Consider the following 25,413-nt stretch of genomic DNA (forward strand, 5'->3'; position numbering starts at 1 on the left):
TTCAATGAATCTTTAATGAAGTTTTGAATCAAAAAAACTTCAAGAAAAATTATGACATTTAAAATTTCAGTAAAGATTCATTAAAGAAATTCAGTACTGAATCTGCACTGAATTTTCAAAGCCTCAAAAACTTTAAGAAAAAAATTGCAAGATTTTGAGGTCAAAATTTCATTAAAGATTCATTAAAGAAATTCAGTACTGAATCTGCACTGAATTTTCAAAGCCTCAAAAACTTGAAGAAAAAAATTACAAGTTTTTGTGGTCAAAATTTCATTAAAGATTCAATTATGAAGTTCAGTACTGAATCTGCACTGAATTTTCAAAGCCTCAAAAACTTACGAAAAAAAATTATAAGATTTTCTTATCCAAAATTTCATTGAAGATTCAATTATGAAGTTCAGTACTGAATCTGCACTGAATTTTTAAAGCCTCAAAAACTTTAAGAAAAAAATTACAAGTTTTTGTGGTCAAAATTTCATTAAAGATTCAATTATGAAGTTCAGTACTGAATCTGCACTGAATTTTCAAAGCCTCAAAAAATTTCAAGTAAAAAATTGCAAGATTTTGAGGTCAAAATTTCATTAAAGATTCATTAAAGAAATTCAGTACTGAATCTGCACTGAATTTTTAAAGCCTCAAAAACTTTAAGAAAAAAATTGCAAGATTTTGAGGTCAAAATTTCATTAAAGATTCATTAAAGAAATTCAGTACTGAATCTGCACTGAATTTTCAAAGCCTCAAAAACTTTCAAGTAAAAATTACAAGTTTTTTTGATTCAAAATTTCATTAAAGATTCATTAAAGAAATTCAGTACTGAATCTGCACTGAATATTTAAAACCTCAAAAACTTGAACAAAAAATTTAAAGTTTTGTGGTCGAAATTTCATTAAAGATTCATTGAAGAAAATCACCAATGAGGCAAGGGTGAAATTCAGGATAAAATCATCTTATATTCAAATACCAAAATATCTGAATCCCTGAAAATCATGAGTTATTCAGTACTAATTCAGCTATTAATGTCAAGCCGGACCCTCGGCTTGACTCCCGATAACCCTATAGAACGTAAAATTTTGAAAAATTTTCGCTTCACTGAACAAGTCCTGAAACCCTCCTGAATTTTTGGTTTGCATAAGGCCACATCTCATATGAGACGAGTAAAAAAAAAATTCCTTCCTGAATTCGTCCTATGTACGAGACAAGCTACGTAAAAAACAAAAAAATTTGAAAAAATTCGAAAAAAAATTTTTTTCACTTAAGTCTGTAATGTTGGCATAACTATTATAGGGGGTGATGGTTTCAAGAAATTTGACAATGCTGAATCATTAATGAATCAACACTGAATCACTGATTGATTTTGAATTCATGGGTAATTCAGCATGGAAATTTAAGCGGACACTTTGGCTGGAGTTGTCGTATAGCCTAAGGACATATTTTCTATATGGTGTACCAGAAGAGAGCCTCTGTAGTAATGGCTGAATCATCACTGAATCACCAATGGACTTTGAATTCATGGGTAATTCAGCATGGAAATTTAAGCGGGCACTTTGGCTGGAGTTCTCGATGGACCTATAGGAAAATTTCCTATATGGGGTACCAAAAAGGAGCCTCTGTTGAATGATGTGTAATGACTGAAACACCAATGAATCGTCAATGAATTTGAAAATCAGTAGCTGTTCAGCACTAATTCAGCAGGAAAATTTAAGCGGGCGCTTTGGCTGGAGTTATCGATGGACCTATAGGAAAATTTTCTATATAAAGGATGGAAAGCAAGCCGATGGAGACATATGAAGTAAGTATCATCGCTGATTCATTAATGAATATGTATTTTTTATTTTTAGTTAAGAAGACCAAAATGGACAAGTATTGAAGATGCAAGAATCATGTAAGAATCTTTACTGATAATCATAATTTGAACTTTTTTCTTCTACTTTTAGGAATCACCAATGAATCTTTAATGAATGGAAATCATAATGGTAACTTTATACAGAAATGCATGTCAGTGAAGATTCAGTGAAGAAAATCATGGGTTAGTTATAAGTATTACGAAAGTTAAGTATTGTAAATGTGAAGTGTTGAATATGTTGAAAGGAATCATTGGAGAATCATCAATGACATTTTAGCTTTGATGGTTTTCCAATGGTTTCCCTTTTATGAACAATATTTAAAAACACTGCTGAATCATTGGGGATTCAGGAGTATTGTTAACTTAGTGAATTTCAGTAAAGATACATTGAAGGGAATCATTGGGGAATCATCAATGACATTTTAGCATTGATGGTTTCCCAATGGTTCCCTTTTTTTATCAAAAATTTTCAAATCACTGCTGAATCATTGGTGATTCAGGAGTGTTGATAACTCAGTGAAATTCAGTGAAGATACATTGAAGAAATTCATTAGGGAATCATTAATGCCATTTAAGCATTGATGGTTCCCTTTTTTTATGAAAAATTTTCAAATCACTGCTGAATCATTGGTGATTCAGGAGTACCATTTTTGCGATGTTTAAAACATCGAAAATCAAATCATGCCAGATTCACCACTGAAAATCAGCGGAGAGTCAGTACTTAATGTGTGTGAAAATTTTGAAAAAGTCATTGGTGAATCAGCACTGAAATTCACCAACACTGAAGATTTGCTGAGAGTATGCGTTACATCACTGCGCATAGTAACGCATCTTTTGTATGAAAATGTAACGCTTGTAACTCATGACGCTTCTTCAAGGGTTCAGTACTGAATCAGTACTGATTCTTTGGTGAATTGCCCATAGGGCTGCATCAATGCTTTCATTGATAGCTTTCATTTTAGCTTCACCGCTAAACGTTTGGATTTCTTTCAGGAAATTTTCAATGTATTTGTTTGCTACGGTCATCTAAAAAATAATAAAAATGAAAATAAATTTTAATTTTAATTTTAATTTTAATTTTAATTTTAATTTTAATTTTAATTTTAATTTTAATTTTAATTTTAATTTTAATTTTAATTTTAATTTTAATTTTAATTTTAATTTTAATTTTAATTTTAATTTTAATTTTAATTTTAATTTTAATTTTAATTTTAATTTTAATTTTAATTTTAATTTTAATTTTAATTTTAATTTTAATTTTAATTTTAATTTTAATTTTAATTTTAATTTTAATTTTAATTTTAATTTTAATTTTAATTTTAATTTTAATTTTAATAAAAATAAAAATAATAATAAAAATAAAAATTGAAATAAAAATGAACATAATAATAAAGTAATAAATAAAATTAAAATGTCATATGATAAAGAAAATAATTTTAGAATAATTTTGGCGTTTAAATTTTTTTGATCGGACTTTAAGTTTTTGAGATATCTCGAGAAATGAGTCATTTTTGAGTTTTCGTGCAAAAATGACAGGGTTAGGCATGGATTTTTTGTCGAAAAATCATAAAAATGCATTTTTCCCCCGTTTAGAGTTGTTTTTCAGAAATATGATGTATGACGGATCTTACTAAAATTTTCTCAGCAATTTAATGGCATTTACCGATTTTGGGTAAAATCGGTTTGTAAGGAGTTATTTCAAGAAAAGTGTTTTTGAGTTTTTCCGAATTTTCCATATGCCCACTAAAAAATTTTTGATGCTTAATTACTCATTTTGTGAGTAAAAATTACTCCGTAAATGTGTAAAATTTACTCACTTTTTAGGTATTTTTTACTCATATATGCATAAGAATTACTCATTTTCATCCTTAAATTTACTCATCGAGCCCTTAGGATCAGTTCAATTTTTGGATTTTTTTAATTTTTTTGTTAAATTGAAAACGTTTTGCTATGAATTCAAGCAAAAACTCAAATGAAAATTGGATTTTTAAGTATTTTAATGAGATTTATATCTTTTAGAATTTTTTTTTTTTTGAATATTTTCTATTTTTTTTTAATTTTTTAACTATTTTTTGATGTTTTATCATGATTTATGAGAGAAAGTCAAGAAAATGACTCATTCAAAGTACCAAATCATCATGCTGTGCAAAATCTGAATTTTTTAGGTTTAAGTGATTTTATCGAAAGTCAAAGTTTCAGAAAATTTTTTGAATAAGATGAGCTTAAAAATGTTAATTTTTGTAAAAAAAGTCCTAATCTTAGCATGAAAGGTTTGAAATAAGAAGTGTTTTGAGGACAAAAACTTTCAAAATATTTTGACCAATGAAAATGACTCGAAAAGTAAAAAAAAAACTCATACGGATTTAAAATGGCGGAAATTGGGTCAGAAAACTAAATTAATTATCAAAAGAAAAGAGAATATTCATGTTTTGTTTTTTTTTTGCATTTTTAAGCAAATTTTTAATGATTTTCTTAATGATCAAATTAAAAAAAAAAAAAAAGAATCAATAATATGTGATATCAAAATGAAGCTTAATGAGTGACTCATAACATACATTATATAAATTTTGAGTGCAAGTTGTTGGAGAATCCGAAGTCATCTGAAGCAAAATGCCCGTTTTGAGTACAAGTTGTTGAAGAATCCGAAGTCATCTGAAGAAAATTGTTGGTTTTGAGCGCAATTCGTTCGACAATCCGAAGTCATCTGAAGAAAAATGCCTGTTTTGAGTACAAGTTGTTGAAGAATCCGAAGTCATCTGAAGAAAATCGCCCGTTATGAGCGCAATTTTTTGGAGAAAATCGCAAAAGTGACTTGAAAAAAATTGTTCCGAGTCCAAAAGAATTTTCTTCTCTATATTATAATTTTTTTTTAAATTTTATTATAATTTTTAAAATTTTTTTGTTAGATTGCTCTTAAATAAATTTTAAATAAGAAATTCTTATTGCCGAGTTGTTTCTCAAGTTGCTTGTTCAATATTTGAGTATATGCAATAATTATTCTTGTTTATTATCTAAATTTCAGTTGTTTTTTTGTCATTGTATTGGCAAATCAATTAATAAAACAAACTGCTTTCACAATGAAGTAAAGCAAAAAAAAAACTCATGTCATCGAACACGTTTGCTTCAACATTGTCTTCAATATAGTATTTTAAGTGTGTCTGTACTTTGTTTCACGTGTTTAAAAACTTTTTGATTATTTATTAATTTATGCATTCTACGTTTCTGTGATTATATTTTTTCAAAAATGACTCGAGTCTCCATAAATAAAGCTGTAAGCTGTAATTTAAATTAATTAACAAAAGTTTATTATGTGTTTTATTTCAGTGCATCAAAAAAATACTGAAAACACATTCAGTAAAAAATAAAATAATTTTCGAGACTTATAAAAAAAAAAGGATTTACCTCAAAACTTGAAAAACGAAGTAGTCCGAACAGTGGCAAGATTTGCTATTATGAAATTGGAAGGGGAGTTGCCGAGAAATTCAACTCGTGTGAAGTATGCGAAAGCAATTAAGTCATGTTTTTCAAAAGCTTTTTTGGATTTGCAAATACTTATTGGAAAAAACTCTGCTTTGGGATGTTTTTGAATGGCATTGCGGAACCAACGTAAATCATATCTTAAAACAAATCGTTCATTAATTGAAGAAAACTGTAATGACGATGTTGACGACCTTCCTCGAGACGAACCCCCTGCACGGTCAAGAAGATCCGACTTCAATCGAAGAAATTCAATCAATAATTCGACACAGGAAGAGGAAGCGCAACAAGTTAATCAAGCAGCGGAATCTGAGGATATAGCGTACTTAAGAACAGTAGTGTATTCTTCAAATACAAAAAAAAACATTAAAAAAGCATTAAAAAGCTCAATCACTGAAAGACAAGAAGCCATCAAAAGTGGTTCTACTAATTTTGTGTTCGATGTATTCTTTCAAAATATCGAATTTATTCATTTCGAATTTAAATTATGTCACAAACAATCACGAAAAAAACTTTTAAATGAGGCTGACAACGTAATAGAATTTATTGCTCGCGAATATAGTAAAAATAAAAAAAAAAATCATGTTTTCAGTGCCATAAACAATGAAATTACAACTTTTGAAAAGTTGATATATTTACTCGGAAGAGTTCCTGGCGGTTTTGAGAATGCCATTAATCTCTTTATTTAACTGTTAATGAAAACACCTCTATTGAAGACATTAAAAACCAAACAAGAGAAAAACCATTTCCATTAATTATCGTGCAAAAAGGGGATAACATATCATTCATGATATCATTTGAGTCCCATATCATTAGTATGTCTCCAAATAAATATCAACGATTTTCTACTGTTTTTGATGTAGTTTTTAAGATGTATGAAATTTTTAATATTAAGTATCCTGATAATTTGAAAAAAGTTTATGGTTTTTTCAGATACGCTGTTTACAGTATCGGAAAAAATTTTTATAATTCTCATACTTTGTTAAATTTGATCAAAAAATAAGAATTATATGGTACTGATGACTGAATAATGTTTAAATAAACTAAATAAAACTCTAATATTATCACTAAATAAAAGTTGTTTGAGAAAAAGCTTGAAAAAACTGTCAAATTACGCTTTTGAGTTGATTTTTTTTTAATTTTGAAGTTTCATGTCTTTATAGATCAGCAAAAATTGATGCAAAAAAAATGTTGAAGTTGATCGACCGTTTGTTCGTTTGTTTGGAGCTCCTTGTTGTTCATGTTTTGGCTTGTTGCAATTCCAACTGCTCCGCAAACAATTTTTACTCCGCTAAGAACTTTTGTTGCTTCTATTCCTCATACAAGCGAATCTGCGTTTGTCCCTCTATTTCGGTATTTCGACAGCGTTTGCGCCTAAATCTTCATCAATTTCTCCACACGCGGCAAATCTTCGTCCTAAATTTGTCCAGATTTTCACATTTCGTGCGACATTTCGTCAAAATTGTCCGTTTTCGTGTCAAAATCGCCTCTTTTTCCTTGTGCTTGTTCACGCGTTTTTCAGATTCATTATCCGCAAATGATATTTAATCTTTATCACTTCCGGATTCTGAATAAAAATCTCCCAAATTCCGGTGTTATTCATGAAAAACTTTCTTAAAAATTTTCTTGACAACGGGATTTTCGATGTTGTCGAATTTTGACGCCTTTCACAACTTTCCAGTAGATTTGCGCGAGCGTTCAACACTCGTCGTACGGATATTCAGACGTTGCCATCTCGAACATGCACATGCCAAACACATAAATGTCGATAAATGTAATGATCTTCGTACATTTCGGGCTCCATGAATTCCAACGTTCCTAAAATGAAAATCATCATCAGAAAAAAACCGTTCTATCTGATGCAAAATTTGAGTTTTAGCGTTGACAAACTGACCAAGCTTGTATGACTTCGATCACAATCAAGAATCAAAAAGTTAAAAAAATATGTCTGATTTTTTTTAAGGCCGCTCCAAATGAAACTCCAAATGAAACTGAAAGAAAAATGCCGTCTCCCCAAAAAAAAGTAAAATAAAATATAAAAAATTTTTTTGAATTCTTCATATAGAATTTCTAACATTTTTTTGACCGAATCATAAAAAAAACTTTCAAAATTTTTTTGAAAAAAAAAAAATTACAGCAATTTTTATGAAAAATATTTTTAAAGAAGGATACCTATTCTGAAATACAATTTTGCAATACAAATTTTTTGAAAAAAATTTTTTTTTTTTTTTTCAAAATTTCTTAAATTTTATGAAATAAGACCAAAAAACTTTAATATTTGATGAAATTTTTAATTTTTTTTTGTGTTATTTTTACCCCAGGCGTTTTTGGTATTTAAAATGGGACACTGGACAAAAAAATATTGAATTTCATTTGGAGCGTCCAAATCTTTGATTGAAATCATACTAGCCAAATTTAACTTAATTTTCAATGATCGAAGAAAAATTGACCGCGAAAGCGACACAAAATCCATCCTAAATTGAAGAAATAACATTTTGCAGAGACTTCTGCTGGTTAAAACGTGGAATTGACATCATTCAAATGTTACGAGAAACAGAATCCATTATGATATTGAATCGTCATCTTGAATTTCCTCTTTTTTAAGCAAACAACTAACATCAAGCGTCTCAAATCTATTTCGTCTCACATGAGAATCGTTGTAACCTTGATTTTCCAGTATTAAATTTGAGAAATTATGAGCTGAAAAATGCTTGGTAAGGACAGTTTCATTTTTAACATAGCTTAATAACTTACCTCTGACTGAATTTTTCTCGCATTTCAGTCTTCGGATCAGTCATCCATTGCAGAATCAATTTGATCCATTTAAGATTTTGGAATTTTGACTGTAAAATGCTTAGTTCAGGTAAAATATCTCTGTAAATTTCAAGACAGCTTACCAAAACTCAACAAGTAAATTCTACAAAAATAAAAATTCAGCATCAATGTCGAAAGAAATGAAGAATAAAACAATGTTTGTCCAAAAGGCAAAATTTTTGACGGATGATTGGAGCTTCCAGTGAAATCACCAAATTTACATTGTTTTAAGCACGATGGAATATCTCTAACAAAAAATATTTAATAATTAACTGCGGAAAGTCAGTTAAACTATGTACAACTTCAGAATTACAACTTTTTCCTCGTTTTTTGCAATTTTTATGCCAAGCGATGCAAAAATAATTTTTTTTAAAGCATGAGGAGCGTGATGTAAACATTGGATTTTTCGTTAAGAAAATCCATTAGTAACTTGATGAATTTCGATAGTGACTGTATGAAATCCGCCTGTTTCCGATAGTAACAGATGAAATCCATGAGTGACTTTTGAGGAGTATGAAATAGTGCTAGCCGACCACATGCACTTAGTATTGTTTACATTCTCTTCAAGTCTGGATTTTTTCCTAATTTTATTTATTTTAAAAGAATTTTTGTCTTGATTTGACTTAAATCCGTATAAAATATCAAACTAGAGACATAGGACGTGTTATGCAGCATAAAAAACATTATTTTGTTAAAGATTGAGACGAAAATTGGTGTTTCAAAAAATTAGTTCGACAGAATCGTGTTGGTGATTTTGTGAGTTCTTAACTTTTTGAGTCTTTGAAACATTTATTGATCAATATTTTTAATTCAGAAACAAAACAAATCGGGAAAATTCAAACGTGGCTTGATTTTCAGTAAGGAACAATGTTGGAAACCAGGATTTATTTGAAATATCAAGTAGAAGAATTGTGGTTATCATCGCTAAATTTTTTTGGTAAGAAAATATAACAACTCTTTTGGAGTTTTTTATCAGTATTTTTTCGAATTTATTCGACAATTACATTTTTCTTACAAATTATGAATGTTTCGGTGCTGTTGTATGGCTGGATTTGTGAGAATGTTTGCCTAATGTGAAGATCTTCTAGTCGAAATACTTGTTCAATTTCGTTCGTATCATCCTGAATAATTTTGAACGCGGCATAAAATTCGTCAAATTTTGTTTTTACAGTTTGACAATGAAGTAAAATTTCACTTTTTACCACAATAACTGATATTATTCTGTGAAAACTAAAATCTTCATCTAATTTTTGCGTCACAAATAAGTTCTTTTTATAAGTGTATATGTATTTCGCCCATTCAACAATCATCACTTCTTTTTTTAGATCAACCACATCGGAAACTATTCGTTGATGGTTTAACTTTTTTATTTCTTTTTTTTTAGATACTTGAAGTGTATGAAAATTTTCATTGTATTTCCAGTCAAAAGCCCATTTTGTCATGTGTCGATGTGACAAACTTTTTAAAACGTTAATATGCTGCGGGTTTTTTTCCATAAATCTGGTAAACGCTCGATGTTTTCTTTCGAAACAAGATGTTTCAAGCAATGACAATGGTCCCAATTTATATACGACCTGCGCATAATGAAGAAGAAAATGCAGTTTGGGAATTCCCTTTTGTTTGAAATTTTCAATCCAAATATTTAAAAATGACTTCACAAGTTCATCTAACTTTTCAACAGTTGCTTTTGTCAACATCGACGAATATACTATTTGAGTTATTCGCGACAGTAACGAAACTGCTTCAAAATACTTTGCTTTCAATTTTAAGTCGTGGAACATAAAATTAAATCTTAAAAGAAAGTTTCTCGTTTGAAGACCTGACTTAGTGACTTATGACGCAAATCATCTATTCGGTAACTTTGATCCAGTTCGCCGTACTGAAATCCAGTTATTCTCGAAATCATCTCTTCTTTTGTTAGCAATCCTTTCTGCACAATTTTTTCCATTATGAATTTTAATAAATTAGGAGAAACGCCTTCATCCAAATCATGAAAGCAATCAACTCCAATACATTCTGGAATTTTGAAATAATTTAATCTACTGAGCTCAGATTTTCTTTTTATTCCTTTTGATCTCTTCAAAAATTGAGAATCATTTTGTGCGTCAATTCCTTCTTCTTCCACAATGTTTTCAAAATCTTTGTAGAAATTTTCAGATTTTCTTTGAGGGATACCGCGCAAACTTCTATTCGATGCTAATTCAGGCAACGAAATTAAACAATGTATACAAAAAAAAAATAGATTGAAGGCATCCGGCATTCCTAAAATTTAAAAAATTAATCATTTTCAATAAAAATATAAAATGATTAATTATTTCCATGTAAAAATAAAAAATTTTTTTCTCATTTTAAAAATAATAAAAATGTCGACAATTTTTTTTCAATTAATTTTAATTTTTTTATTTTCAATTTTTAGAAATTTTTGCATCTGATTCACGGTCCAACAATTTTGAACAATTTTAAACCAACAATTTAACAATTTTGAAACCTATTGGAGTTGATAGAGGATTAAAAAAATATTCGATACGTATTTTTTTTTGTCAAGCTGTACAGGTCAAATTATTTTTTTATGAATTTTCGAAAATTTTGAAGGAGAGTCATTTTGCTCCTTGTGATGAGCTGAATTGGGGCTGATTAAATAAACTAGGCTTTTTCGGATTTTAATATCAAATTACTTTATTTCAGACCATTTACGTTTACTCAAATTAATCGCGACTCTCCACATCTCCTGTCAACGTAGATGTCGCTGACGTCGACATGCCACATCTCCCTTTCTTTTCAAAAGACGATACCTCCATTAATCGACCCGCAAGAACATAATCAGTCAAGTGTGCTGGCTTCTTCCTGATACGAGATGGCCTAGTTTCAGTTCCTGGAGCTGGTTGCACCGGATTTTCTTCGTCGGGAGTCACACTTTGCAATGGGACCACTTTCTTCAAATGCGCCACGTTCCGTTGATATTGATTTCCATTTTTATCTCTGATAATTGCTTTGGACCCACTTTTGTCAACGATCGAGTATTCGGTGTTTTCGAATGTAGTGTCCAATTTTCCAACTGGTCCCACTTTTGCTGCCAATACGACATCCCCAACCTTCAATTCCGACTTTTTCGCGTATCTTCTTGCATCACTTGTCTCCTTCCCCTTATTTTTCAGAATTTTATCCCGATCTGCGAAATCGCTATTAGGAGTATCTGATGCTAAATCGTTGAGCGATGGAATTTTCGAGCGAATGGTCCGTCCGTACATCAACTCTGTTGGAGTTTTTCCTGTGATTGAATGGGGGGTTGTGTTATATTGCAAAATATATTCATTCAAATCCAATTTCCAGTTACGCCCTAAAGCGTGACTAATTTTCAATCTTTTGTTCAACGAGCTGTTTTGCCGTTCTATTTCCCCATTTTGTTGGGGCCAGTACGGGATCGTAAAATTCAAGGTAATTCCTTTTGTTTTGCAATACTCTTGAAATTCGTTGCTTACAAATTGGCGACCATTGTCCAACGTGATTGTTCTTGGAAATCCCAATCGTGCAAAAATTCGATCGAGTCGAGCGATTGTGGCTTTTGCTGTTATTGTCGTCATAATTTCGATTTCTTTGTATCTACTATAGTAGTCTACGATCGCTAAAATGTATTCGTTCGTTGGTAAGGGACCAAGAAAATCGATTGCCACGTCTATCCATGGTCGAGAAGGCATTTCCTTACGGATCATTGGTTCTGGTTTCGATAATCGACCCACTAAACGACATCCCTCACATGCATCGCACCTTTTTTCGACATCTTTATCTATTCCGTGCCACCAAACACGATCCCGTAGTCGTTGTTTCATGCAAGTTTTTCCCGGATGTCCCTCATGGGCCAAATCGAGTAGTCGTTGTCTCAAAGACTCGGGAATTACCAATTTGTTACCTCGAACTAACAAGTCATTTATCACAAATAATTCTAACTCGAATGGTGCGTACTTAATTGCAACCCTACAAATCTTAACCTGCCTATAGCCATACAAAAGGCTGCCTATAGGCAGGCAAAAAGCTACCTAAAAGTCTGCCTATAGCATGCCTATTCCCATATACGATTTCCCATTGTAGGCAGTGTATATGAAACATTTTTGAAATACGGAACGCTCTAACGTATTTTGCTTAATTTTGTTTATTTCTTTATTTTTTCATTAATTTTACACAAAATTTAAGTCAAAATAGAAAATTTTATTTGGAAATTACATTATTTTACATGTCATCGTTCGATTTCGCCCGTAATTCACGCAAAATTTGAGGATTTTTGTTGTTTGCCGGCGAGACTAATTTCATCTTAGCAGCTTCTAAAATAACATTTTTGTTAAAGATTTCATCAAAATTTGTTCAAAAATTCACTTACATTTCTGATTTAACAACAAAATTTGCTGTTTTTCCCGAAAATACGGCATTTTTAATCGAAAATTTGCTCCATGTATTTTCTTCGGCACACAATTTCCGCTTCAAATTGGCAGAAAGTAAGCCAAATTTGCTTGACTTTTATATTTTTCAAGTAACTTAGAGCTTTAACTTTTACATTTGACTTAAATTTACTAAAATTATCACGAAAATCACACTTAAATTAATAAAAATTGACTTAGCTCATTTTGCGTGTTGTGAAATTCGTTGTCACTATAATATACGTACACGCGTATGTCTGTAGTGAGTTTCGCATACATTCTGAACGTAAAAATGGGATTTGGTTCAAATTTTAGTTCATTTTTACAAAAGTCTGCCTATGAGATTTTGTAGGGAATAGGGTCGTTCCATTTTCCGGTCTGCAAACATGTCTTGACTCGTTGTAACTCATCGTCAGCAAGGGATTCTTTTTGTACTTCTGCTATATCTACTGCAACAGCTTCCAAAATAGCAAGCACAAAAAATTCGCTATCTCCTTCAAATGACTCTTTGTTTGAAGACGAACTCAATCTTGACAACGGGTCTGCGACGTTTTGTGACCCTTTCTTGTACTTGATTTCATAATTAAAGGATTGCAATCGCAAAACCCAGCGCTCTATCCTTGCGCATGTACGAGAATTGTCCGTGAATATTCGCGTCAAGGGCTTATGATCCGTCTCAAGTTCAAATCTTCTTCCGATCAAATATATGGAAAAATGTTCAACGCCCCACACAACTGATAACGCTTCTTTTTCTGTTTGGCAATAGCGTTTCTCGGTGTCTGAGAGACTTTTACTCGCATATGCTATCACTTGAGGATCATCGTCGTCGTGCTGCCGTTTGTATTGAATTAATACTGCACCAATGGCTTCTGGGCCAGCATCAGTGACAACTCTTGTTCTCAGTTCATTTTTGAAAAATTTCAAATTATTGAGTGAACCAATCATACTAATCAATTTTTCGAAAGCTTGATGTTGTTCGTCGTTCCATTCATATTTCACATCAGATTTGGTCAATTTTCGTAAAGGAGCTGTTAGTTGTGACAAATTTGGTATAAACCGGCCGACATATGTCACCATTCCGATGAAACTTCGACATTCTTCGATAGTTGTTGGTGGTCGAAAATTTTGAATCGCTTTTATTTTGCCTGGAGACGGTCTTATGCCGTTTGATGACAAGATATGACCGAGAAACTCAATTTCATCAACGACGTATTTGCATTTCTCGTGGTTCAACAATATACCGACGTCGTCTAACTTCTTAAGTACTCTCTGTTGAATTTTTAATAATTCTGCCTTTGTCGGAGCAAAAATTATAATGTCATCAATATAATTCAGAACGTTGTCAAATTCACACAATATTTGTTCCAGCGTCCTTTGAAACATTTCTGGCGCGCACGACATGCCAAAGTTCAATCTTTTGTACCGATATTTCCCGATATGAGTTGTAAAAGTTGTAATGTCTCGGCTATCTTCATGGAGCTCAATTTGATGGAATGCGTCTTTTATGTCAAGTCGTGTGAAAAATTTAGCATTTTCCATGGATTGGAGCATTTCTTTCGAATGCATTTCTTTTCTATAATGTCTTGGCTTTCCAACAATTCCAATTTTTGCTTTATCTTATCCTTCAACGCAAATGGCGGACGGCGGAACATTTGACGTACGGGAGTCACGGATTCATCGATGGGAATTTTCAATTTGATTCCTTTCATCTTGGGAAATTGCTTTCCTCTCGATACCTCGATACTGTTTATTGTGCTTGGCAGGCCAATCTTCAACAATCCCAGTTTTTGTGCCGTTTCAAGTCCCAAAAGTGGTTGAGATCCATTTTCCACAACGAAAAATTCAGCTTCAGCGTCGATCGTTTCATTTCTATCCTGCACGGAAACATTGGTTTTGAACGTTTGAGTCACTTTCAATGGGCTTGAATCGGTTGAATATCCTTTAAATTCGTACTTTGACGGCTCATCGGACTTTTCCATAACCATTCCTTGACACTTCAATTGTTGGAAAGTGACGCTATCCATGATGTTTCTCATCGAGCCCGAATCTATCAAAATGTTAGTCAAAATTCCTCCAATTCGCAAGCCCATAATTGCGTTGTTATCGTCGGTTGCTTCAATAAAATTGAATCTTTGGGTCTGTGGCTTCACAAATCGATATTGTGCGGCGTCATTTCCGTAGCGTGAAAAACGATTTCCATACTGTTGCTGTTGTGCGCCATGGCGGTTGTCAAATCGCGGAGAAAAATTGTCGAATCGTCGCTTGTTTGTAAAATCGTAATTTTCCGCCTTCCGTTTCCATGTCTGTGGCGCCCCAGCTCCGCACATTTTCTCAAAATGATTTGGTTTCCCGCATCTTCGGCACATTTTACCCATCGCCGGGCATCTCGGATCTGAATCATCATGATTGTCGAAGCCACATCTGTAACAATATTTGGCCTTTGGAACGGATTTACTACTTGATGCGACTCTATTTATGTCGCTATTTGCTGGATGAACTCCGGTCATCGTGATTGCCTGTTCTTTCACGGTTTGATATGCATTAATCATCTTATGGACGACGTCAATTGTCAGATTTTTCTTTGCAAGCAATTGTTCGCGGAGTTCTTGCGGGGCCAATAAAATAATTTTGTCCATCACGCAAATATTTCGACTGTCTTGAGAAGTTTTCCCGAAATTACATCGATTTGCTTGGTCTTGTGCACGCAACAGAAACTTTCCAAGTGACTCCCCTGCCTCCTGCTTCAAACTCCAAAAATTATACCGCTCAAACGCTTGATGCTGTTTCGGAGCGAAATAATCATCTAGTTTTTGGATCAAAATTTCGAAAGAATCAAGTGCATCTGGGATTGTTTCAACGACTTCTTGGATATCTACGCCTGCTTTTGCAAGGAAAATATTCTTCAATTTTCTTGAATCTGTAATTTCATAAGCCTTTGCGATGTACTGGAAATTTCTTTTATACTTCCGCCATTCCTCACGCAGTTGTGCTTGCTCGAAATCTTTAAATTTAAAGTCTGGAATATTAAATTTTTCCATTCCTAAAATAAAATTCACATTCTCAGATGACATTTCATCAATTTTTTTTTTCGAAATTCTTACTTGTCTCTATGACTGGTCTCTATGACACTTTTCTTTTCTTTCGTCACTATGACGTCGAGCTCTCTATGGCTAATATTCAGGCTTTTTCGGTAATTCAGTTCTGAAAGAACAAACAAATTTCAATAAATTTTTTTCAGATTCTTTTTTTTTTTCAATATGGCGTCTCTATGACGCTTCTCATTTTTTTTTTCTCTTTCATTTATTATTTATTTTTTTTTCGCTTTTCACAAGTTTTTCTGTCGGTTCTTCATTACCTCTTTGATCCTCGTCGCCAATGTGATGAGCTGAATTGGGGCTGATTAAATAAACTAGGCTTTTTCGGATTTTAATATCAAATTACTTTATTTCAGACCATTTACGTTTACTCAAATTAATCGCGACTCTCCACATCTCCTGTCAACGTAGATGTCGCTGACGTCGACATGCCACACTCCTCATGTTATCTCGATTTTTTTCAAATTTTTTGATTCGATTGTGCTTGTTTGTGTTTTTAATAATTATTTGAACCATTTCAGTTACTTTTGGAAAAGAAAAAAGTCAAAATTAGAGAAAAGTAGAAAATTGTCAAAATTTTTTAATTAAATAATTTAAAAAAAAAATAAAAGTTTTTTTTTTTTGAAAGCTTTGAATTTCTTATAAAAAATCATCAAAAACAACTTAAATAATTATTAGAAGCATAAATAAACACAATTCAATCAAAAAATTTGAAAACTTTGACCGAAATTGAGGTGCCATGAAAAGCACCATCTGCCACGTTTATACCGTCTGTATACAGTTGGATGATCACTGGATTTTTCTCGTTCTTGAGACCACAACGTTGAAATATTTCTCCACAACATAAATTTTTGAATACATCGGGTTCGCAGGAGTGCGTTTGAGAAAAAAATTCGTTTTTGAAAGTTTGCGACTCGAACAGAACACTAAGTGTTTGTTTGATTGGAACATGGTACAAAATTAACGGTTTCTCTTTAATGAGTAATTTGTTTTTATTTCGACATTTTTGGGTAACTACTCCATACGAAAGAGGGATTGGCTCGATAAAGAAATCATTTTCTTTAATATTTTTTTTTCTTTGATAGTCATTTTTATGACTTAGAATGATATCATTTGCCAAGTCAAAAAAAAAACCGACTTCATCCCGTTCTGTTTGATTAGAAATTTTTTTAGAAATGAATTTATGACAAGTTTTGAACAGTTCACTTATAGTTCTTGACAACATATCCAAATTGGTTTGCGTTACACCTGAGTTATACAAATTAATGAATAACATTTCAACATTTTTAGTTAAATCATCAGTAAACTCGGAAGAATCGTCTTGTTCAAATTCATCGTACACAGGTGGGAATTCGCTGCACGAGTCACTGTCGGAATTTTCATGAGGATCATCAAGCGGATCAATTTCAAAATTGCTCGTGGAATCGTCGCTACTCCAACTTTCTATTTCACTTGCCGATAAGTTGTCGGAACTTTCGTTCACACTCTCGGAAGATTCTTCTGAATCTGAATCACTCTCTGCATTGTCATCCTCAGAGCTATCTTCATAAAAATTTAATGTTTTGCAACACAAATTGTTTTCATCACTATCAAGACTGCTATCGTCACTTGAACGATCCATTTTCAATTTAGCGAATTTAAAGACATTTTAAAATAAATAAAACGAATTTAAATTAATTTATCAACAGCTTTAAACTCAGAAAGGCGTACGCATTAAGGCATATGGCTAACGTATACGTAATCTACTTTATCGACATTATCAAAATGTCAAAACATGCTGTCATGCTGATTAGTTGAACGCAAATATAAATATTTTTTTTTTTAATAAATATAAAACAAATCAGAAAAATAGAGAAAAAAAATCTTATAATTTTCAACAAAGACCAGAATTTGATAAAATTTTGATGTGAACTTCTTTTTTTTCAATTCATCAGCTGTTAATTTATGACATTGAGACGGAAATATGTGAAATAATTTGTGCACAAAAGGTGTGATGGACTTTAATTATATGTGAAAGCCTATCTTTGACGTTGTTTTTCACAAATTAATGAAGCAATGAACAAAGTTTATCGCGATGAAGAGTGAACATTTGAAAAATTTTGTGAATACAAGCTGGCAACATCAGAAGCTCTGTCTAGAGAAATCATTGGGTGCATTCAAGAATGTCCATCGATGGACATCAATGATTTTTTCCATAATTTTTTTCCATCGAACGCGTTCAAGTTAAACATGATGGATTTTTCGATTAATCGGAAAACATCATAAAATGTGATAGTATGCATCGGAATCCATCATAAATGGATATTTTGATTTTTATAGATCCTTTATATTCTGTCAATGAGGCTTCTGTTAGTCTGTTGGAACCGATTTTACGGCTTTCCTATAATAAATAGAAGAAAAATTTGTTCTACAGGTCGTGCTTATTTTGCTTCATTTAGGTCCCATTTGTGGAATCGAGGCATGATCCCAATGCACAAAAAATTTTCCCCATATAAGAGTTCGAAATTATAACGGAAAATTAACGGAAAATTCAAATTTAAACCAAATCCCAGTGCAAATTTCAAAAATCTAATGATGCAGAAATGTTTGTCTTGTCGAGACGCACAACATTGCCATACATCACTTTTGTCCTGGGGTTCTCTAAAATGGACCTCCCATACAAATGACACCTCTTAACCCAAGGCGGTCACTACAATGAATTTTCTGTAGGTCATTTTTTAGTGTTTAGAGATTTTATGATTAAATAAATGTTAAAAAATACTTCTGTACAACACTAAAAAGTAATAAATAAAAAAAATATATTTAAAAAAAATATATTAAAAAAATATATATTAAAAAATTTATTAAAAAAACATATATTAAAAAAACATATTAAAAAAACTGATGATAAAAGAAGTTTTCAACTTCAAAAATAGATCATTTATATTCGTCAAGATAAAAAAAGCGAACTAAAAAGGAATAAACAAGAGCTTTGTGGTAACAAAGTCGGAAAAATTGTCAAGTAAATAAAGTTAAAAAATTTTTGACAACAAAAACTTGAATATAAAGGATTTATTTCAGAATAATTATTGAGAGTGACATTACACTGAAATAAATCCTTTATATTCAAGTTTTTGTTGTCAAAAATTTTGTAACTTTATTTACTTGACAATTTTTCCGACTTTGTTACCACAAAGCTCTTGTTTATTCCTTTTTAGTTCGCTTTTTTTATCTTGACGAATATAAATGATCTATTTTTGAAGTTGAAAACTTCTTTTATCATCAGTTTTTTTAATATGTTTTTTTAATATATGTTTTTTTTTCTGCTTTAGCCGCGATTTATACATATATATGTTATGTGATCATCAACAAGCAACGAAAAGATCCGCGGACCCGCGAAAAAAATCCGCGGACCCGCGAAAAATTTCGCGGATTTCTTCGCGATTTTTTTTTTTCAAAAAATTTTTTTTCATCTTTTGTGAGTAATGGAGCTTCTATAAAGCCGCGATAAAATCCGCGGAACCGCGAAAAATTTCGCGGATTTTTTCGCGAAATTTTTTTTTTCAAAAATTTTTTTTTATCTTATGTGAGTAATGGAGCTTCTATAAAGCCGCGAAAAAATCCGCGATAAATTCCGCGGACCCGCGAAAAATTTCGCGGATTTTTTCGCGAAATTTTTTTTTTCAAAAAAGTTTTTTTTCATCTTATGTGAGTAATGGAGCTTCTATAAAGCCGCGATAAAATCCGCGGACCCGCGAAAAATTTCGCGGATTTTTTCGCGAAATTTTTTTTTTCAAAAAATTTTTTTTCATCTTATGTGAGTAATGGAGCTTCTATAAAGCCGCGATAAAATCCGCGGACCCGCGAAAAATTTCGCGGATTTTTTCTATAGCATTCGAGCTTGTCTCGCTAAATAATTTTTTGACTTTGAAATACTATAAAATTTTGAACATAAAATCTAACGATTTCTGTTTTTGAACAAATATGTCTCCGCAAAATCACTTCCGTCTCTAGTCTTTTTGTATAACATATAAAATGCCTTACTCATGCAAAAAAGAGACCTAAACGCTTTTGATAAAAGAGATAGTGAATCATCAACAGACAGACAATAAATATAAAAAACCTGATTTTACGAGACACGTTGTACTTTGTATAACAGAGTCTTTAATTGTTATTCATTTGCCGTGTTGCGGTCAAAGTGTTAAAGTGTATTAAATTTATTTTTTTTAAATAATAAAATGTCGAATTTAGTGTCAGAGAAAAGTTATACTGAATTGGATTATGGTAAGAAAAAAAGGGAAAAACTTTCAAATTAATTTTTTGACAAACAAAATTTCGTTTAAAAATATATGAGTGATAAAAAAATGTGCTTCTAACTGTATTTTTTTTATACTTATGAACGTCACATGATGTTTGTGGATAATAAAGTCACACAATCATTAATATATTATTTTATTTAATTTAGACGACTTTGAGTGCAGTGCACTTTTTTTCAAAGTGGAATATAAAGGAAAATTTTATCAAGTCGAATGCTCTGAGTCTCAGTACCAAAAAGCAACCAAAGGTATATATATACATATTTCTCGATACGTGTTTCTGTATGTGTTACTATTTTTTTTATAGATCTCCAATACATGAAGAAGTTAATAATTTATAAAAAAGCTCTAAAATTAATTGAACAAGGTAGCCGGATCGAAGTTGTGCCGTATTCTGAAAAGGAGTTTGAAAAATTAATTAAATTACAAAATGGTATTTTATAATTTTATGATATAATATATGACTATAAATATAACATTTCCAATTACTTTTTTTAACCCCAGAAAAACAACAAAAAAAAACAAAGCAGTAAGTTTTTCTAAATTTAAAAGTTGTTTTAATTAACGTTATTTCTTTCGGCAAATAATCAACCAGGAGTCGATATTTGACTATAGTTTATACGATGATGAATTTAATCCATCAGGAAACTCCACCATAAGAGAGACCTTTCCAACAAAATCATCAAAAAAAACATTCGGGTAAACTTATTATCCCACTCTTTTGTGTCTTTATTAATTGATGATTAACAAAAGAGAATGTTGCTAAAGCGATCCTTTTTTTCCCTTCGATGATTCATGACGACTTAAAAACTTATCATTTGACGTCAAAAACAAAAAATATTCTCTCTCTCTCTCTCTAAACTAATTCAAAAAATTTTTTGTTCGTTTCTGAAGCGTTTATCATTTGACGTCAAAAACAAAAAATATTCTCTCTCTCTCTCTCTAAACTCATTCAAAAAAATTTCTTGTTCGTTTCTGAAGCGATCCTTTTTTATTTTTTTCCTTCGATGATTCATGACGACTTAAAAACTTATCATTTGACGTCAAAAACAAAAAATATTCTCTCTCTCTCTCTCTAAACTCATTCAAAAAAATTTCTTGTTCGTTTGTTCGTTTCATGACGACTTAAAAACTTATCATTTGACGTCAAAAACAAAAAATATTCTCTCTCTCTCTCTCTAAACTCATTCAAAAAATTTTTTGTTCGTTTCTGAAGCGATCCTTTTTTATTTTTTTCCTTCGATGATTCATGACGACTTAAAAACTTATCATTTGACGTCAAAAACAAAAAATATTCTCTCTCTCTCTCTCTAAACTCATTCAAAAAATTTTTTGTTCGTTTCTGAAGCGATCCTTTTTTATTTTTTTCCTTCGATGATTCATGACGACTTAAAAATTGTTCATCAAATTTTTCTCTTTTTTTAAGGAAATGGGATGATAGTAAAGTAAAATTTTTGCTTGAAAATTACTTAAATATGCGAAACGAATTCCGTGATCCTAAAATAAAAAAAAAAAAAGTTGTGGGACAAACTTGCATCAAAGTTCATTGATATTGGGTATGCAATAGATGGTGCAAGTGTCGAGCGAAAATTTCGTAATCTTAAAGGGACATACAATAATGTAAGTTTTAAAAACTTTATGCATCTTTTTTTTGAATAAATATTTTTTCATACAATTTTATAGATCAAAGCCCAAAATAGATTATCCGGAAGTGGCAGCGTATCATGGCCGTATTTTGAAAATTTTGAAGACATCTATAGATCAGATAAAACGGTAAATTTGCCGAAAACTGTTTCATCTTTAAGCGAAGTCAACGATCCTAGTAGAGACAACGAGTCACCTCAGGAAAATTGTTCAAAAAAAAGAGAGAGCAAAAGTACGTTGTTAGAAATAGAAAGGGAGAAACTTAAGATTCTTTCTTCTATCGAAGCTTCTTCTAGAGGTCTGTATTTGACGCAATTATAAAAATTTTAAAATATGATTAAGGAATTACAAGAAATTTTTTAAATTTTATTTAAAAAAAGTCTCATTTAAACTCTTTTCCATTCTGCGATTTTTTTCCAATAGATTTGCACACGACCGTGAAAAAAACAAAAATTTGTGTCAAAATGAATTTGTTATGTCATTTGTCGTTTTTGAATCGAATTTAATTGTTTTGTTAGAGAGAAAATATTAAATATTAAAGAATGTTAAAGTGAAAATGTTGTCAATTCTTAAATATCTTTAAAAAAAACATAAAAAATTTCTTGTCTATCATCCATAATCATATATTAATAATTTTTTTATATTTAATTGTGTCAATTATACAAAAAAAAAAATCCAGAACGCAACGAACTGATTAGGGAGCTATTGCGAATGCAAAAAGTGTAATTCATGTTATTGTTTTTTTTTTGACGCAATTTAATAAAATGAAGTTTAAGAAAATATTGTCATTTTATTGAAATAATAATAAAATTTCATTCCTTTTGTTATCAAAGTCGTTAAAATGAAACACACTATTATCTTCATCTGGTTCCTCTGTCTCGCATTCTGTTAACATTTCATTCAAAATAAAATTGTGGAGATATATTGCAGATACAACCATATCTATACCAAAATTTGCGTTTTCTATATCAATATAACGTAGTCTTCGGAATTTAGTTTTTAATAATCCGAATGCACGTTCAATACACTGACGAACTGATGATAACGAAATATTAAAACTCGTCTTCGTAGAATCCAATTGTCCATTATCTCGAAACGGTGTAATCATAAATTTATTATTAGGATAAGCGCCGTCACCCATTAAATGATGTTCAGTTGATAAAAAGTCTATTTCGTTTAATTTTAAAAAAATTGGGCTGCATTTGAACACTTTCGCGTCGTGCATACGACCAGGAGCACCAACATAAATGTCGGTAAAACGTAAATGGTCGTCACAAATCCCTTGTAAAATGAACGAATGATGCTGTTTTCGATTATAGTAATCAACATTATTGTGTGAAGGTGCCTTAATGGCAATATGAGATCCATCGATAGAGCCAATAATGCCGGGAATTTTTGATTTTTTCTTAAATACTTTCGAAATTCTTATTTTTTCAGTTTCGTTCGGGAAGATAACAACATCAGAAATATTTTTTTTTAAAACAGTAAAAACCTCTCTAACAATGTTGAAAATTGTTCCTGTCGCACATCCAAATCTATCGGCAATAGAGCAATACGTTTCTTGTGTAGCAAGTGTCCATACAGCGATCATAATTTTTTTTTCAATGCGTATTTTAGATTTTGATCTCGGAAATTTTGGAGCAATTTTCATTAGAAAATTCTCCATATTCGTGCGAGTCATTCGAAAAAAGTTATGAAATTGATCCTCATTGTACATTTTTATTACATTTTCATAATATCCACTTATTTTGGCGAGTTTTTTTTTTCAGCATGAAGTTCCTTCAAAGAATCACTTTGAATTACAACGCGTACACAATTTTCTAAATCGTCGTCTGCTAGTAACTCTTGTAATAAAATTCGGTTGATTAAAGACATTTTAAAAAATTTAAAAATAATGTGAGCTCAATATGACGTGAAATGTCAGAAGTATGGCGTATGACTGATATAAAAAAACAAACTTTTGTACAATGGTATATTTTGCCAGGGACAACAAAAATATTTAAAATAAAACATTGTTTCTAAGATTCAAAAATAAATTTAAACTTTTCTCTAAAAGCTCTAAAATAGTTAAAACAGCAGACTGTAATGAAATATTAAGATTAAACTTAAAATACTAGTAAATTATACTAGTAATTAATTAATTAAGTAAAATCATCCTTATGTGATTTGGTTCAATATAAGTATCGATAAAAACTATTTCAATAAAAAATGTGAGTTCTTATATTTTTTGCCCCTGTTTATTTAAAGCTCACACTGGAGCTAAAACATATGACACACAAAGCGTGCAAAATAAACAAAGAAATGACAATATCGTGTATTATCCAACACAAATAAAAGTACTGATAAAAAGTAAATCGGATTTTTTGGTAACCTACTTATTTTATTTGACATTGTAAAAGTTCATTGGGACAAAATATTTATATACGGTGACATAATAAGCCTAAAATTCTAAGGATTGAAAAAAAGAACGTGTTTCAAAGAATGTTATTTTTTTTTACAATTATATATAATATTATATTAAACATCAGTTCGGAATAAGTTTTATGAAAATAAAAAATCCGCGAAATTTTTCGCGGGTCCGCGGCTTTATAGAAGCTCCATTACTCACATAAAATGACAAAAAATTTTTTGAAAAAAAAAATTTCGCGAAAAAATCCGCGAAATTTTTCGCGGTTCCGCGGATTTTATCGCGGCTTTATAGAAGCTCCATTACTCACAAAAGATGAAAAAAAAATTTTTGAAAAAAAAAATTTCGCGAAAAAATCCGCGAAATTTTTCGCGGGTCCGCGGATTTTATCGCGGCTTTATAGAAGCTCCATTACTCACATAAGATGAAAAAAAACTTTTTTGAAAAAAAAAATTTCGCGAAAAAATCCGCGAAATTTTTCGCGGGTCCGCGGATTTTATCGCGGATTTTTTCGCGGCTTTATAGAAGCTCCATTACTCACAAAAGATGAAAAAAAATTTTTTGAAAAAAAAAATATCGCGAAAAAATCCGCGAAATTTTTCGCGGGTCCGCGGATTTTATCGCGGATTTTTTCGCGGCTTTATAGAAGCTCCATTACTCACATAAGATAAAAAGAAATTTTTGAAAAAAAAAATTTCGCGAAAAAATCCGCGAAATTTTTCGCGGTTCCGCGGATTTTATCGCGGCTTTATAGAAGCTCCATTACTCACAAAAGATGAAAAAAAAAATTTTGAAAAAAAAAATATCGCGAAAAAATCCGCGAAATTTTTCGCGGGTCCGCGGATTTTATCGCGGATTTTTTCGCGGCTTTATAGAAGCTCCATTACTCACATAAGATAAAAAAAAATTTTTGAAAAAAAATATTTCGCGAAAAAATCCGCGAAATTTTTCGCGGTTCCGCGGATTTTATCGCGGCTTTATAAGAAGCTCCATTACTCACAAAAGATGAAAAAAAATTTTTTGAAAAAAAAAATTTCGCGAAAAAATCCGCGAAATTTTTCGCGGGTCCGCGGATGTTTTCGCGGTATATCACGTATCTTTGCAAACCAATACGGCAATCACACATATAAGTTATGCGATAAAACTATAAAAAAAAAAAATATTAAAAAAAAAATATATTTAAAAAAAATAAATAAAAAAATAATATAAAAAAATGTATTTTATGAAGTTTTCAACTTCTAAAACAAATTTATATTGAAAAAAAAAATAAAAAAAAAACAAACTATAAAGTATGAAACAAGTAAAATCCGAGGAGAGTGAAAATAAACAAACTATAAAGCATGAAACAAGTTCTTTATGAGAGGGAGACATTCATATCATAAAAATTCTCGCTGAGCTTTTACCAAACTGACCAAAATGATATAAATTT

The 25,413-nt window shown here is 31.0% G+C and overlaps 1 protein-coding gene and 3 long non-coding RNA genes across 4 annotated transcripts; 2 read left to right on the top strand and 2 right to left on the bottom strand.

Moving 5' to 3' along the window:
* Positions 1-7,743: 7,743 nt before the first annotated feature.
* LOC134835747 (uncharacterized) lies at positions 7,744-8,345 on the bottom strand. The gene is made up of 3 exons (XR_010162223.1): positions 8,218-8,345; positions 8,075-8,163; positions 7,744-8,020 (listed from the first exon to the last, which is right to left on the bottom strand). It is a non-coding gene; the product is annotated as an uncharacterized LOC134835747 (long non-coding RNA).
* Positions 8,346-8,709: 364 nt separating this feature from the next.
* LOC134835651 (uncharacterized) lies at positions 8,710-17,370 on the top strand. Its single transcript, XR_010162207.1, has 3 exons — positions 8,710-8,890; positions 8,949-9,071; positions 16,929-17,370. It is a non-coding gene; the product is annotated as an uncharacterized LOC134835651 (long non-coding RNA).
* Positions 17,371-19,817: 2,447 nt separating this feature from the next.
* LOC134835800 (uncharacterized) lies at positions 19,818-20,367 on the top strand. The gene is made up of 3 exons (XR_010162229.1): positions 19,818-19,901; positions 20,083-20,181; positions 20,241-20,367. It is a non-coding gene; the product is annotated as an uncharacterized LOC134835800 (long non-coding RNA).
* Positions 20,368-21,869: 1,502 nt separating this feature from the next.
* On the bottom strand, positions 21,870-23,477 carry LOC134835349 (putative nuclease HARBI1). The gene is made up of 2 exons (XM_063850225.1): positions 22,430-23,477; positions 21,870-21,877 (listed from the first exon to the last, which is right to left on the bottom strand). Exons 1-2 carry the CDS (start codon positions 23,292-23,294, stop codon positions 21,870-21,872), a joined length of 873 nt encoding a protein of 290 aa, XP_063706295.1. The 5' UTR covers positions 23,295-23,477.
* Positions 23,478-25,413: the final 1,936 nt, after the last annotated feature.

This window comes from Culicoides brevitarsis, chromosome 3 (genome assembly GCF_036172545.1).
Source record: "Culicoides brevitarsis isolate CSIRO-B50_1 chromosome 3, AGI_CSIRO_Cbre_v1, whole genome shotgun sequence".
NCBI classification, from domain to species: domain Eukaryota; kingdom Metazoa; phylum Arthropoda; class Insecta; order Diptera; family Ceratopogonidae; genus Culicoides; species Culicoides brevitarsis.